Source organism: Bidens hawaiensis, unplaced genomic scaffold (genome assembly GCF_021521415.1).
Source record: "Bidens hawaiensis isolate Kalapana, Puna unplaced genomic scaffold, B.hawaiensis_p1.1 tig00027541_1, whole genome shotgun sequence".
Taxonomy (NCBI): Eukaryota; Viridiplantae; Streptophyta; class Magnoliopsida; order Asterales; family Asteraceae; genus Bidens; species Bidens hawaiensis.
In genome coordinates, this window is record NW_027494459.1 from 226,941 (window position 1) to 241,162 (window position 14,222).

A 14,222-nucleotide genomic window follows, 5' to 3' on the forward strand; every position below is an offset into this window, starting at 1 on the left:
CAGTTACCAAGAAAATTGCAAAAAAGGACGTCTTCTATTACAACATGAGCATCCATAATTTGCAGTTGGCAATTACGTGGTGCTCAAAAGAATCCGACTAGTGATCATTGATCAAATAGCTATACCAAGACGATTCAACCCTAAACAATACGTACGCTTTTGACTATTCTCTACTCCATCTGAAGATGTATTACCTCGGTGATTTAAAAGAAAAAAACTTTATATTGACGGATACAAACTAACCAATCGAGTGGATCCAAGTGTCGTTTAGCCTCTATTGGGTAGACGCTTTTGTAGAAGAAGCTGTTGGTATAGGAGAGGAGCTGGGATTATTATGATCAGAAGTGGCGGATCGAGTGGCTTCTTTTTTCAATTTGAAGTTATTATACGCTGCAACACCAGCAATGGCTGCACAAACAATAACAGTGTCCATGATTATATCCAATTCCAAACGCCCCTCTTAGGCATTGTATCGTTAAATATTCATAAGTTTAAACCTTGGTCGAAAAACCATTTTGGGTCAACCTGACCCGTTTAACCGACCTACCCACTAATTTCCATATCTAGTAAAAAGTAGCGTTTTCATAAGTTTAAATCTTGGGTAAATAACCATTTTGGGACAGTCTAACCCGTTTCAACCCATATAAAAAGTTACCTGCTTTGACCCATTACCCAACCCGACAACTTTTTACATTTAGCAAAAACTAATATTTGCAGGCTGGGTTGTTATGAACCCATATAAAAATTGGGTAACTTTTTATATGCGGGCAGTTGCAGCCTGTATAAGCAGTTACCCAATTTTTAGGGCTGTAAAAAGCTGAGCCAGGTTGGGCACAGGCTTGAGCTCGAACTTAAACGAGCCGGCTTGGTTCATTTATTTTAGCGGACTGAAAAGTCAAGCTTGACCTCGCGTTGTAAAAATCTTAAGCCAGCTCTTAACCAAGTATTGTATACTTCTCTTTTTTTTATTTATTTTACATCCTTTACTCTTTTAGCGTAAAGAACAAAAGGAAAAGTAAAAAAAATCAATAAAAGGCAGAAAGCATTACCTATTGCATAACCAAAGATATTAATCAAGGTGAGCTTTGTATCAGCAAAAAGAATTGCTGATAATAAGACCACGACCCAGTCTTTGACAACACCAGCTACACGAATCGTGAGAGCGCTTGTATGTTGAATCACAAGGAAAACCGAAAGATTTAAAGCAAAAGTGCAAATAGAATTGAGTGTTAACACGGACGGTTGAAAGTTCCAAGTCCCCTGTGCATCCATCTTTGGTTTCTCCAAAAATATCCATGGGATCAACAGACAAAGAGCGCTGCACAGCCAATCAAGATTCTGTTCACATACACAGAAATGTAAAGAATAAAACGGTGACAAAAAATATTTTTATTTCTTGTAAAAATATGTGTATTCAGTTCACATACACAGAAAAGTAAAGCATTTTTTTAAATGCATCCTTAAAAATATATTTTTTAGAAGGGCCATGGGTCAAAACACTTTGTTTATTTTTTTAATGCCTTTTAAAATTAAGAAATAATGCAAAGCATGTCCCTTAAGTTAACAGTTAACAACCACATTATGGTTTTCTTTTTATGATTATTATTATTATTATTTATTCAAAAATATACATAAAACCGAAATAACCGATTTGAAGCCGAAAGAACGAAAATAACCGAACCCAAACAAAAACCGACAGTTTGGTTTTATATTTTCGTAAAAAACAAACTTTTGGTTCGGCTTCGGATTAGCATGTACTTAGAACTGAAAAAACTGAACCAAATGTATAATTTTATTTTTAATTTTGAAGGCTAAGAGAGTTTAATAAATACTGTAACCCAAATATTCTAGCCCAAATGTATAATAATCAATTAATCATTAATTAACAAAAGATTTAGACCCAAACTCATTATTTTGGCCAATTTTTATTTCGGCCCAAAATTTTCAAGCCCAAATGTTAAAACCGAACAATTTTCAAAACTCAAAACCTCATTTTTAGAATTAATAGCCATAAAGTAGTTGTTAATCGTAGACTTAGGAGCTGTGTTTATCAAACCCTTAAAAATAATTTTATAACTATATAATAATAATCCTAAAGCAACTAATGAGGTTGTGAACATTTAAATACACTTAGGGTGACTTGCAACTTGTCACAACTCACGTATTTGACCCATTTGACTTGTTTCCCTTGTAGCTGATTACACTTATTTGACTTGTTAGAGATAAATCAAACCCGGATTGATGCATTCATAAGTAACCCGAGGTTTAAAAAGGCGGAAACGAGACTCGAGGCGTTTTCCGTTAGACTCTCGAGGCGTAAGCCTCGAAACATTATTAAAAAATATATATATAATCTATAAAAATAACACTTTTAACATAAAATAAACATTATGAATATTATAAAACCTAATTTAGTAATAAAACAAACATCATAAAATAGTTCAAAAACCTAATTTAATACAAAACAAACATCATAAAATAGTTAAACAAAACACAAACATCATAAAGTAGTTTTTTGTTGTTGTGGCTGCGTCTGTGTTGCTTATTGTTGTGAAAGGAGGCACACCAATTAAACACTAGCCATTAATACAGTTAAACGATGATGTTTTTTAAGGGCACTAACAATGTTAGGCTGGCCCACCAATTAAGTCCACTAAGCACTAAATGGGTCAAAAAAAGTCCAGAAAATAAAACAATTTGACATATTTCATACTTCTAGTGAGGCTTAAGCCTCAACGCCTTGCCTCCTCAGACCACCTCGCAAAGGTCGAGGCTTAGTTTTCAGTATACCCTAATGATGCTAAGCCTCTTATGCGTTTTTCCACCGAGGCGGCCAAGGCGTAAGCCTCGAGGTGCGCCTCAGAACGCCTTTTTAAACCATGAAGTAAACAAGTCAAATTTGTTACACATATTCTCTAGGGGTACAGATTGGGAAAAAGGGGACTTGCCTGCAAGGGCTCACGTAATACATCATGGAAATGGGGTTCAATTTGAGACCCTTCTTTCTGACAAAGATCTCCATAAATATAAGTCTCAAAGCTTCACCAACAACACCTCCCATTTGGAACACAACACCAATCCAATTAATGTTGATTTCCCCATAAGAAGCCACTAATACTCCAAAACTTATCACAGACATTATCAGAAGCATCCTCATGCTCATTACTTCAAGTCCAGCTGCTACCCCAAGAATGAAAACAGCTACAGGCACTACACATCTCTCAAAACATAAATGTTAATGCCATGATAAAACGAATGGGTCGCAGAAGAGGGGGGGGGGGGGGTAGCAGGTTGTTCCAAACATCATTTAAGAATCATAATATTTCAATAGCAATTGGTAATTAAACTATTTTTAGTGGGCTAGTTTGGATATTATACATTTTTTTAAACGGGCTAGTTTGATAATTAAGTATTTTTTTGTTAAATGATCTAGTTTGGTAATTTAGTGAATAAGCCACCTCATATAAACGCATACCACAAACAAGACACCAGTCATTTGGTGATCAAATTACCAAATTAGCCCATTTCAAAAAGGTACAATTACCAAAATACATCACCAACCTATGTATGTAGCTATTTCAGAAATTTTGACCTAAAATTATTTATGAGGTTTTATGCAAAGAAATAACATTTCAGGCAACTTTTTGACCCATTTCCTTTTAAGCTAAAATTATTTAAATTTTACCCATTTGACTTTTCAGATATAAAATTTATTTAATTTTAATCTGGATCAACTTGTTTATGAGTAAATGAGTCAAAAATGCCACCTGTTTGTGGCTAATGAGAGCAATTGAGATTGTTTCTTAAGTTTATAAGTTATTGTAAATCTGTAATTACGACAGAGATCAATTCAAATATTAAATTAACTTACTGACTGCTTTCAACATCTGAGCAAAAGCAACAGATATATAGAGGTATGCAGTGTTTCCAAGCCAAAGAGTCATAGCAAACATTGCACCGATTGGAATGACTGATGTTGTGTATCTGTAAGTGGTTATTATTATTAACCATGCAAAAGTGAGTAGCAAAAAGAAAAAAGAAACATATTACAACATGCTTGAAACCTAAGCATTTGCAACAGAGAATTGCTACACGGGGACCAAAAGAAGCTGTCCACAGAGTAACCAACATCCTTTGTTATTTCAGATAGAACAAAAACAATTGTAATGCTTACATTTCAAGTGTCATTCCTTCCTCAATTTTTAAAATCTGCAAGTAAATGCAAATTCTTGTTACATATTCTAGAAGCTATTTATAGATATCTAGATGGTGAAGTTATACACATGACGTAGGCGCTGTATTACCTTGAGAACTTTAGTGAGTACAAAACAAAGCACAGATGAAAAAATCATATGAAGAAGGGTCAACCCAAGTGGATATGGAAAGTTAATCTCCTTTGATGACAAAACCCACTGCATCACCATATATATAAAAAATAATGAATAAATAAATAAATAAAAATAGGTTAATTTAATCCAGTCAATAATCCTTCAAAAACTCATAAATTAAAAAATTTTAAAAACATAGCAGAGATAATTACACAAGAAATTCACATTAGAAGGTATATAAAGTTAGCATAATAAATGTCAAACTAAAGAGTATTCAAACAGATGAAAGGGTATTAAAGGTCAGTTAATTAAGAGGTTAAGTAAGCAATTGCATATTTATAAAAAAAATTGATCTTACTTCATCTCCTTCAACGGATATCACTAAAAATTAACCCTATGTTGTCAACAGCCCTTCGGGCATGCACCTAGGCCCTCAGGCGAGACAAGGCAAGGTGCAGGAAAAACGCCTTGCTGTCATCCAGGCCCTCCGACAACCTTCAGGCAAGGTTACGGTCAGAATTGGCGAGATTTGGCCAAATCTTGAAAGTTCCAGTAATATTTTGCAAATTCCAGGCAAACTGGTATGAAACATCCAAAAAGGGCCTGGAACCATCCTAACTAGTCCTATACATGCCTAAACCATGTCTAAAACCCCCAAAATAATGTATGTTTATGCTATGTGCCTTGCTTATTCAGATTCTCAGACCCTCGCTTTTTGAGTGCCTTGCGCCTCACCCTTTGCGCCTTTGACAACTATGTATAAACCTATCACAGATAACAAAGTATCATCACTGACTGCTTTTGCACCCCTACAAATGTCATACTACATTCCAAGCAAATGTGTTCTTCCTGTATAAATTGAATCTAGATAATTGAAATGTAGATGAACCTAATGCCAAAAGTGCCCTAACCACAACACATTTCCCCTGCTATCAGCTTCAATTTGGGCGAAACAGTGCAACCTACTGCTTTTGCGTTTCGACTTCAACAACATTAACCAAAAATCAACTATGAAGATCACAAGTGTGCTCACGAAACTCAAATTGTTGTGCCTAGGTATGCAACACAAACAACAAACGGTTTTGCAAATTCTTATCATATCATCAACAATTCCCAACGAAATCATAAACATCAAATGTGAAAAACTAATAGATCTCGGTAATTTCTATAAACCTAAAGTACCATCCCTGACTGCTTTTGCAGTCCCAGATTCCACGCAAAAGTATCATTCATATACATAAAGTCATAAACAGAACCTAAATAATTGAATTGCACTCGAACCTTAATGCCAAAAGTGCCTTAACCACAACAAATTTCCATCCTATCAGCTTCAATTTAGGCAAATTGTTTCTACAATGTGCAACCTACTGGTTTTCCGTTTACCGAACCTGACTTCAACACCATTAACTGAGAAGACCTCACAAAACCCAAATTATTCAACCTAGGTATGCAATGCAAACAACGAACAGTTTTGCAAATTCTCATCATATCATCAACGATTCGTGAGGATATTATAAACACCGAATGCAAAAACCTAACAGATCTCGATAACTTGTAACGATGAAACATATCGTAATCGAAAACTGTAACATACTGCTTTTAGGTTAACCTAACTTGACTTCAATCACATTAATCAAAAATCAACAGAGAATATCACAAACACGAAACTCAAATTATTCAACCTAGGTCATGCAATGCAAACAACAAACAGTTTTCCAACTTCTCCTCATTTCATCAACGATTCCTGATAAAATATAAACATCCAATGCGAAAACCTAACAAATCTCAGTGACTTCTATATACCTAAAGTATCATTCCTAAATAATTGAAATGCAGTTGAACCTTACTGCCAAAAGTGCACTAGCCGCAACAAACTTCCATCCTATCAGCTTCAATTAAGGCGAATTGTAACTACAATGTGCAACCTACTAATGTTCCATTTACCTAACTTGTTTAGCTTAGGTATGCATCAAATTAACAATTATCATGAACGCCGAATGCGAAAACCTAACAGATCTCGGTAACTGGTAACGAACAAACCGTATTGTAATCGGAAAACGTAACGAAATGATAAGAAAACCTAACAGATCTCGGCATTTTGCAACGACCAAAATGTACTGCAATCGGAAAGCGTAACCTACTGTTCCTGCGTTAATCTAACTTGAATTCAACAGCATTAACCTAAAATCAACTGAGAATATCACAAATTACACTCACAAAACTCAAACTGTTTAACCTAGGTATGCAATGCAAACAGCGAACTGCAAATTCTCATCATATAATCAACAATTCCTATCAAAATCATACACATCGAATGCGAAAAGCTAACGGATCAGGTTAATTAACGGAAACCGTAACGGAGTGATTAATAAACGACCTTATTGAAGAAGATCTGGCCGCTGGAGAGAGCGATGTAGAGAAGAAGGTAGCAATACGTCAGCATTCCGTCCTTCACTGAATGATTGTTATCCGCCATTTTTGATGCAGGAGTTGACGGAAGGAAGTCGGTGGGATTGTGTGAAATTAAGAAAGATGTTGAGAATGCGTTACCGGAAAGTCACGTTGCTGATAGAAATAAATAATAGTATTCACGTGGAGATGTGTTTACATCCTACTCATCTTTTAGACACCCGTGTCATTTCGGAAAAGTTGGTTTTGGTTAAAATTAGAATGGACGGTTGATGACTTGTTCGAGAAAGGCTTATTCTGGTATTGCGGTTTAGAGATAGGATCAATATTGTATCTGTACCCGCAACCGTGCATGTACCTTTACCTAAAATCAATAAATTTGGGTACTTGTATACAATAGACACGTGATGGTGGGTACTGAACGGGTATTTGAGAAAAACATCCCATCCCTATTGTGGTTAGTTCCAATCATTTTTCAAAAACGAACTTCAAGGTTTGTACCCGAACTCACAATTTTATGAAACTCATAAGACAATGAAGCGTGGATTAACTAAAAAAAAGAGAGAGAGAATTGCAGTTTTCGTCTCTATGGTCTAACAAAGCTACGGTGTTAGTCCAATAGTTTTGTTTTCACTTGCAACTAAACCCGACTCAACTAACCCTGTTAACTCTGGGCGTTAAACCCATTAGCGTGTCCATCATGTGAGGAGTAATTTTGTCATTTTTCTCCCTGAATAAAACGCAGCCCTAATTTCCAAATATCATTTTCATCTTCGTTGTTCTTTCCATTTGTCTTCCACAAACCCTACACGAATAACCAAGGATTATGATTCATCTATGGTGGCTTTGATCATGACACATTTGGTAGATAAACGGGTCAAACAATTACACAACCAATTAAGGACAATATTGCCCTTCACGTTAGGGGCACGCAGATGGGTTTAACGACCAGAGTCAACGAGGTTAATTGAGTCGGGTTTAGTTGCAAGTGAAACAAAACTATTGGACGAAAATAGCGAATTTGATGCTATTGGATTAAAACCGCATATTTGGTCAAGACCACAAACAAATCGCAGTTCTCTCTAAAAAAAGTGATTGGTTGGTTTGGGATGGAACCCGTCTCCCTGGTTCCTTGAATGCGTGAATGGAGTGGTGCCTTCCGTGTTGGCGCCAACCTTTAACAAACTCTTTTTGGTTTAACGATCAAGATTTTGCCGGTGAGGATGGATATAAGGCGAGTTGGATCCACAAAGTGTAAGTTTATACGGCTTACATGTTAAACCGAGACTCAATGTTATACAATATGTTTATATCCATCCCGACCTACCAAACCACGCAATTGAAAATATTTGAAAACAAGAGAATTAGAAATCCATTCCGCTAAAGTAGAAGATATACGATAAATGTTATAGACATATGAGATGGCTACACAAGAGAATCCTCAATGGGATGTGAAAAACGCGTTCTTAATCACTTAAAGCATTTGTTAACCCTATAGATCTTCATATTGTATAAAAGTACAAAAGTTTATAAACTCAAAAACAGAAAATTTTCTTCAAAAATCGACCCCTTTAAAAAGCGTAGTTAGTCTCGTCCACTATCAAGAACTTGATATCAATTCAAGTCACCGGAGATCACCTGTAAATTCAAACATTAAACTCTTGTTCAATGCATTGACCGGTTTACTTAAAAACAAGTTGTGTATCTCAAGCAGGTCAAAGTAGTCAAATATAATTGTTAGCTAAAACGCGTAGTCACGGAAACTTTTTAAGCAGTTTTTGCTCAATATAAATTATTATTGTGATTAACTGATTATATATTTTTGTAACCATAGTTTTAAAAAATGTTTTGAAAAAAGATACAAAGGGGTAGTGAGTCAACCTGGCTCCGGCTCGTTTCAAGTCGTAAAAAAATTAAATGTTTGACCTGAAAGTGAGATTTACCTTGGATATCAACGGCTTTGCATTAGCTTCCCACTCAGTAGCCCATTTTGCAGACGCGCCCATTTCCAAAACCCCGTTTCTTAGCATTCTCAAAGCATCGCACCCATCGGGAAACCCCTTGAAAAGCATCTGTAAAACTTGCCTACTTAAAAAGCATAAAAGAATAAATTATTCAAATATTTCTTTTGGTTTACTCACTTACCATGAGTTCATCGGCAAGTTCTGATGAAGATGAGAATAGTAGGCCATTTTTCTCCACTTTTACAAGCTCAGTGATGCTTCATAATAGTCAACACAAAAGTCAAAGTTTTAATCACAAAGGTCATTTGATAAAGATGGAGAGAATTTATTTACCAAGAATAAGAAACAGCACAAACGGGAAGACCACATCCAAACATATCTACAACCTGACAACATACAACGACATGTTTTTAAAAGGAAAAGATCAAATTCAAACAGCATTTTCTATATGCACCTTCATTGGGAGATCCAACCCTTATGAAGAAGTATGCAAGCAAACACCAAGATCAGCCGAACCTGCAAATATAGAGCGTGCAATATAAAACCGTTATGGGTATGTGGAAAAATGGACGGGTCAGGCCTGTTGATAAACGAGTTCGATCTTTGTATGGTTCACAACGTTTTTGTCCATATAGTTTAGTTTCTATTATATGCATTATTATATGCCAGATAATGATAAGAAATAGTTTCTTTCAATTATAATCTTATTTCTTGAATAAAAAACATATACAGGATTTGACCAGTTCAAACCATTTCACCTGTTTCCTTTTTATATAGGTCGAAACGGGTCAGTTTGATCCAAAAACACTTTTGCCACATAAATATTTTACCTTTTATATAAACAATTTGTGTCAAATATGATTACAAATGTTATTATATTTCAATAATAATCTTATATTTTGAACAAATATTTAGAAATTCATATGCACACTAAAACTACATTTTCAGCGACTTTTAACCCATTTGAAATGTTTTCTTTTTACCCTTTACCCTTTTGACCTGTTAGATATAAAATTATAAACCATGACCTGAAGAGCTATTCATAGTGTAAAACAATGAGTTATGAACCAATGAATTATGAACTGGAATTTTGCTCACCTAGAAGCAAGGGATAATCCTCTGGTGACAGCCACATGGTACGAAAAGCCACACGCTTAAGGTTCAGTTTCTTTATTTTCTCCTCATACTTCTCTTTCTCAGGTCCTTTCCCTTCAAAGTGTTTAAAATCCTCCAAGTTAAAACCTTTATTTAACCATTTCTTGTTGCGTCAAAGATGAAAACACAATAACAAGAATTAAATTCTCACCAGTGATAACAAATAATAATCTTGGATATAAAAACGTTTTCCCCTCTTCAATAGCTTTCCAAGAAAACTCATCCCCATTTGAGTCATTTTCACTTAGTAATGCAGCAACACGCCTATCGTACATCACTGCTGCTACTAAAAGAATGCCAAAATCTTCATCCGGGGTCCTGAAACAATCCCATTGTTTATGAAGTCAATCAGTATTAGCGGTCATGTTTCCATTAATCATTGAAAATGTTCATAAAATCTATGAGGCAAGGTATGTAGAACGCACCAGCTTGTACTGCTAACAATAAGCGCGGGTCTATTCTGCTTCAATCGATAATTGTCTCCAATCTGGTTTGTGAACAAGGTTGTCTGTGGATCTTGCAGGAATTGGTTGGTTATTCCTAAAAGATGAGTGTACAACAGTTATGTTTGAAATCAACTTTGAAATCTTTAAAAAAGCTGCCCATAAAAAAGTAACTAACTTAAAAATTTTTCAATTTAAGGTAACTTATGGTCATCATTTTGACCCGATAACATGTCTGGACTACAAAGTCAAAATCTTTAAAAAGTTAAAGGGCTTCTGTTTTAAAAAATTAAACCGTTAAGAAGTTTGTTCGTGAAAATAAACAAGGTTACTGAACACATATGACAGATCCCAGATATGAGACCTTTTTATGCAATACTGAATAACAATACCATGAGGAAGACGTTACCATAGCTGATGCAGTCTGGAGGACTGTTTGACCGGAACATATCTTTCTTAATTCTACAAAACAACTGCAAACAGCAATCAATATAAAGTTTCTTGAACCGTTAAATTCTTATAATGTTTTGAGATATTGTTTGTTTTACCTTATGCTTTTCTTCAAGCTCAGCTGGCCGAAAAAACTCAGGAGGCTGATCATATAACACTGTGGCTCTATGTATTAAAAAAGAGAAAAGAAAAAAACAAGAGCATGAGATAGATTACTGTTATACCCCTGACCAAAAAACATGATCAATCAGAAATAATTGCTCCGTATCATGAAAATTGCAAATATTTGTCTTGCTATATTATGAAATAGTTCGATTTTGGTTGTAATTTATATAAGCATCATTTAGCTTCTAAAACAAAATTTGCTTGCAATTTTCATGAAAGTATAGCAGGATATGAAAAATATTGAACTTTAAGCTAACCGTCTCACTTGATTCCCCAAACTTGTTCCAGCTCATGTTGCATTGCCTTTGTGACACACAAGGATCCATTTGCCATCCTCCCAAAATGTAATTCAACCCTAAAAGAGTTAAAACCTTGGTTTTTATTATCATGTCACACACAATACTTTGTATTCTTGATCATGTAACAAATATAGTTTATTTACGGATTTACCAATGATATATAGATACAAAACGACTGCTTCTGCCAAGTGATAATGCAAGCAGAGTATATCCAAAGTTATGCCAATCAATGATGAAGGAAGATTGTCTCAGCCAGCTGGCCCATTTCACAGCAACCAAAGTCGGAACAGAAGGTGGATTCTACAAAATTATAAACACGAATCAAACTAACTAAAAAAATAATAAAACCTTAGAAACTTGAAAGAAAGTGAACTTAAGCTTACCTGCACTATAAATACATCAGGGGCCTTTATTTTAACGCAGAGAAACCAAAGAAGCATAATGAATTGAATCAATGGTTTAAGCAAAAGCATAACTGGACGAAATATTTTCGGTAAAACTCCATCTTTTGACGGCCATTGCCTCTACAAAAAACAAATTAAGATGTATTTGTTCTTATCAGCTGAAACTGTAGGATATTGTTGGCCTATACAAAGTTCTTTCAGTAATAGAAACAATACCATTGTATGGATATGTATAGATGGGTGCTCTAGTAGAGCGGAATGTGGGTCGGAACCTGTACAAAACAACATAATAAGAATTTATGAGTGGTATCCTCAATCAAAGATTATTGTAAGAAATGATATACGATATATACCTCCATATGCAACAATATCGACCTCAAGATGTGCCTGCGACACGAAAAAATAAAATCAAGTAAAACATTCGCTTAAAGAAGTTGAAAAAATATGATTAAGATACTTGAAGCTTTAAAGATGATTTATAGCTAGAAACTTACACTAACATGTGCGAACTTCGGTTTGGTTTAGTTGTTACCCTTACCTAGGGGTGCAAACGAGCCGAGCTGCTCGCGAGCTACTCGAGATTGGCTCGTTAAAAAGCTCGATTGAGCCGAGCTTATTCAAGCCCAAGCCCGAGCTAGAGCCTAAAAGAAAGCTCGTTTAATAAACGAGCCCGAGCCCGAGCTTCACTTAGCTCGAGCCGGCTCACGAGCCTAAGCAAGCCTGCCATTTATATAATTTTTTAAAATATATATTTAATAATTATTAATTAATACATATAATGTTATGAAAAAATAAATAAAAATAACTAAATAATATATATTATTTTATTAGGGGTGCAAGCGAGCCGAGCTGCTCACGAGCTACTCGAGATCGGCTCGTTAAAAAGCTCGATCGAGCCGAGCTTATTCAAGCCCAAGCCCAAGCTCTAGCCTAAAAGTAAGCTCCTTTAATAAACGAGCCCGAGCCCGAGCTTCACTTATCGAGCTCGAGCCGGTCACGAGCCTAAGCGAGCCTGCCATTTATATAATTTTTAAAATTTTAAAATATATATTTAATAATTATTAATTGATATATATAATGTTATGAAAAAATAAATAAAAATAACTAAATAATATATATATTATTTTACACATAAAATTATAATAGAAAAAAATATATAAAAATAATTATAATTATATAAAAAATATTGATATATAGTAAACGAGCCGAGCCCGAGCTTGAAAATCTACTCTCAAGCCGATCTTGAGCTTTGAAAATTGAGCTCGAAACGAGCCGAGCTCGAGCTCTGTACAAGTTAAAGGAGCCGAGCTCGAGCTCGGGCTCGACTCGGCTCATTTTGGTTATGTTTGGTTAACTGGCCAGGCAAGTTTGAACTAAAAGTTAACTAAATGAACATGAAAAAATAACCGGTGGCATCAAACAGGAATTGCATAAAGAATAATATAGCATATTCGCAAGGTTTTTGGTTGCAACACTGACACATACACTCAATCCACATATATACGCATACATACATAGATACATAAACTCATTTCGATGTAAGCATGCCTTAATTCTTTTCAGTACAGTTCGGTTATGAGACACCCTTAGCCATAACCAATTAATCAGTTAATCAAATAACCTTAATCGTAACCATAGCCATAACTGTCAGTTATTCTCGGTTACTAGTTAATTCAGTTCGGTGATGGTCCATTATCCTTGTAATATTAGTAGAAAGCATACATGCATTCACATGTTCACTAGACGATAGGGGTGCAAACGAGCCGAGCCGAGCCGAGCCCAAGCTCGACTAGGCTCGAGCTCGGCTCGTTTAGCTTACAAGGAGCTCGAGCTCGGCTCGTTTCGAGCTCTATTTTCAAAGCTCGAGCTCGGCTCGTGAGTAGATTTTCAAGCTCGAGCTTGGATCGTTTACTATGTATCAACTATTTTTTAAATAATTATAATTATTTTTATATTTATATATTTTTTTCCATTATAACTTTAGGTATAAAATAATATATATTATTTAGTTATTTTTTCATAACATTATAAATATTAATTAATAATAATTAAATATATATTTTAAAAATCATATAAATGACAGGCTCGTTTAAGCTCGCGAGCCGGCTCGAGCTCGTTTATTAAACGAGCTTACTTTTAGGCTCGGGCTCGATTAAGCTTGGCTCGATCGAGCTTTTTAACGAGCCGCTCTCGAGTAGCTCGACTCATTTGCACCCCTACCAGACGAGCAACTAGGTCGTAATTCCTAATTACTAGAGATGTAACCTAAATATCAAATGTGAAGCATCAACTACAATTACATACAAAACAAGCCTTTTTAACATTATCTCATTTTAACTATCGAGTTAATTATACAACTGTTTCGCTTAATTTTGACCCCAAATCAAACAGATTACACTAACAATTACAAATTCCGGATAATTATAGTATCATGCAATTTCAAACCCTAACTATTTGATATTTAAATAAGATAATAAAGAGAGAGATGAACCTGACGAGCAAGAGAAAGAGCGTGGTATTGCATACGAGGACTGCGGCCAATGTCGCCGAGTACTACAACTGCTGCTCGCCGTCTCTTACCCGATTCCATTGCTTATTATTCAAC

At 35.3% G+C, this 14,222-nt stretch overlaps 1 protein-coding gene and 1 pseudogene across 2 annotated transcripts; both read right to left on the reverse strand.

Annotated features, from left to right (window-relative positions):
• Positions 1 to 209: 209 nt before the first annotated feature.
• On the reverse strand, positions 210 to 6,807 carry LOC143575570 (putative sugar phosphate/phosphate translocator At3g14410). The gene is made up of 7 exons (XM_077059908.1): positions 6,706 to 6,807; positions 4,305 to 4,412; positions 4,175 to 4,209; positions 3,872 to 3,984; positions 2,949 to 3,210; positions 1,050 to 1,318; positions 210 to 408 (listed from the first exon to the last, which is right to left on the reverse strand). Exons 1-7 carry the CDS (start codon positions 6,802 to 6,804, stop codon positions 275 to 277), a joined length of 1,020 nt encoding a protein of 339 aa, XP_076916023.1. The 5' UTR covers positions 6,805 to 6,807; the 3' UTR covers positions 210 to 274.
• Positions 6,808 to 8,166: 1,359 nt separating this feature from the next.
• On the reverse strand, positions 8,167 to 14,209 carry LOC143575571 (UDP-glycosyltransferase TURAN-like; annotated as a pseudogene). The gene is made up of 16 exons (XR_013142790.1): positions 14,109 to 14,209; positions 11,971 to 12,004; positions 11,834 to 11,889; positions 11,597 to 11,737; positions 11,365 to 11,513; positions 11,180 to 11,269; positions 10,848 to 10,914; positions 10,709 to 10,772; positions 10,282 to 10,396; positions 10,008 to 10,174; positions 9,800 to 9,910; positions 9,156 to 9,217; positions 9,035 to 9,087; positions 8,883 to 8,958; positions 8,681 to 8,809; positions 8,167 to 8,375 (listed from the first exon to the last, which is right to left on the reverse strand). The product of XR_013142790.1 is annotated as a UDP-glycosyltransferase TURAN-like (transcript).
• Positions 14,210 to 14,222: the final 13 nt, after the last annotated feature.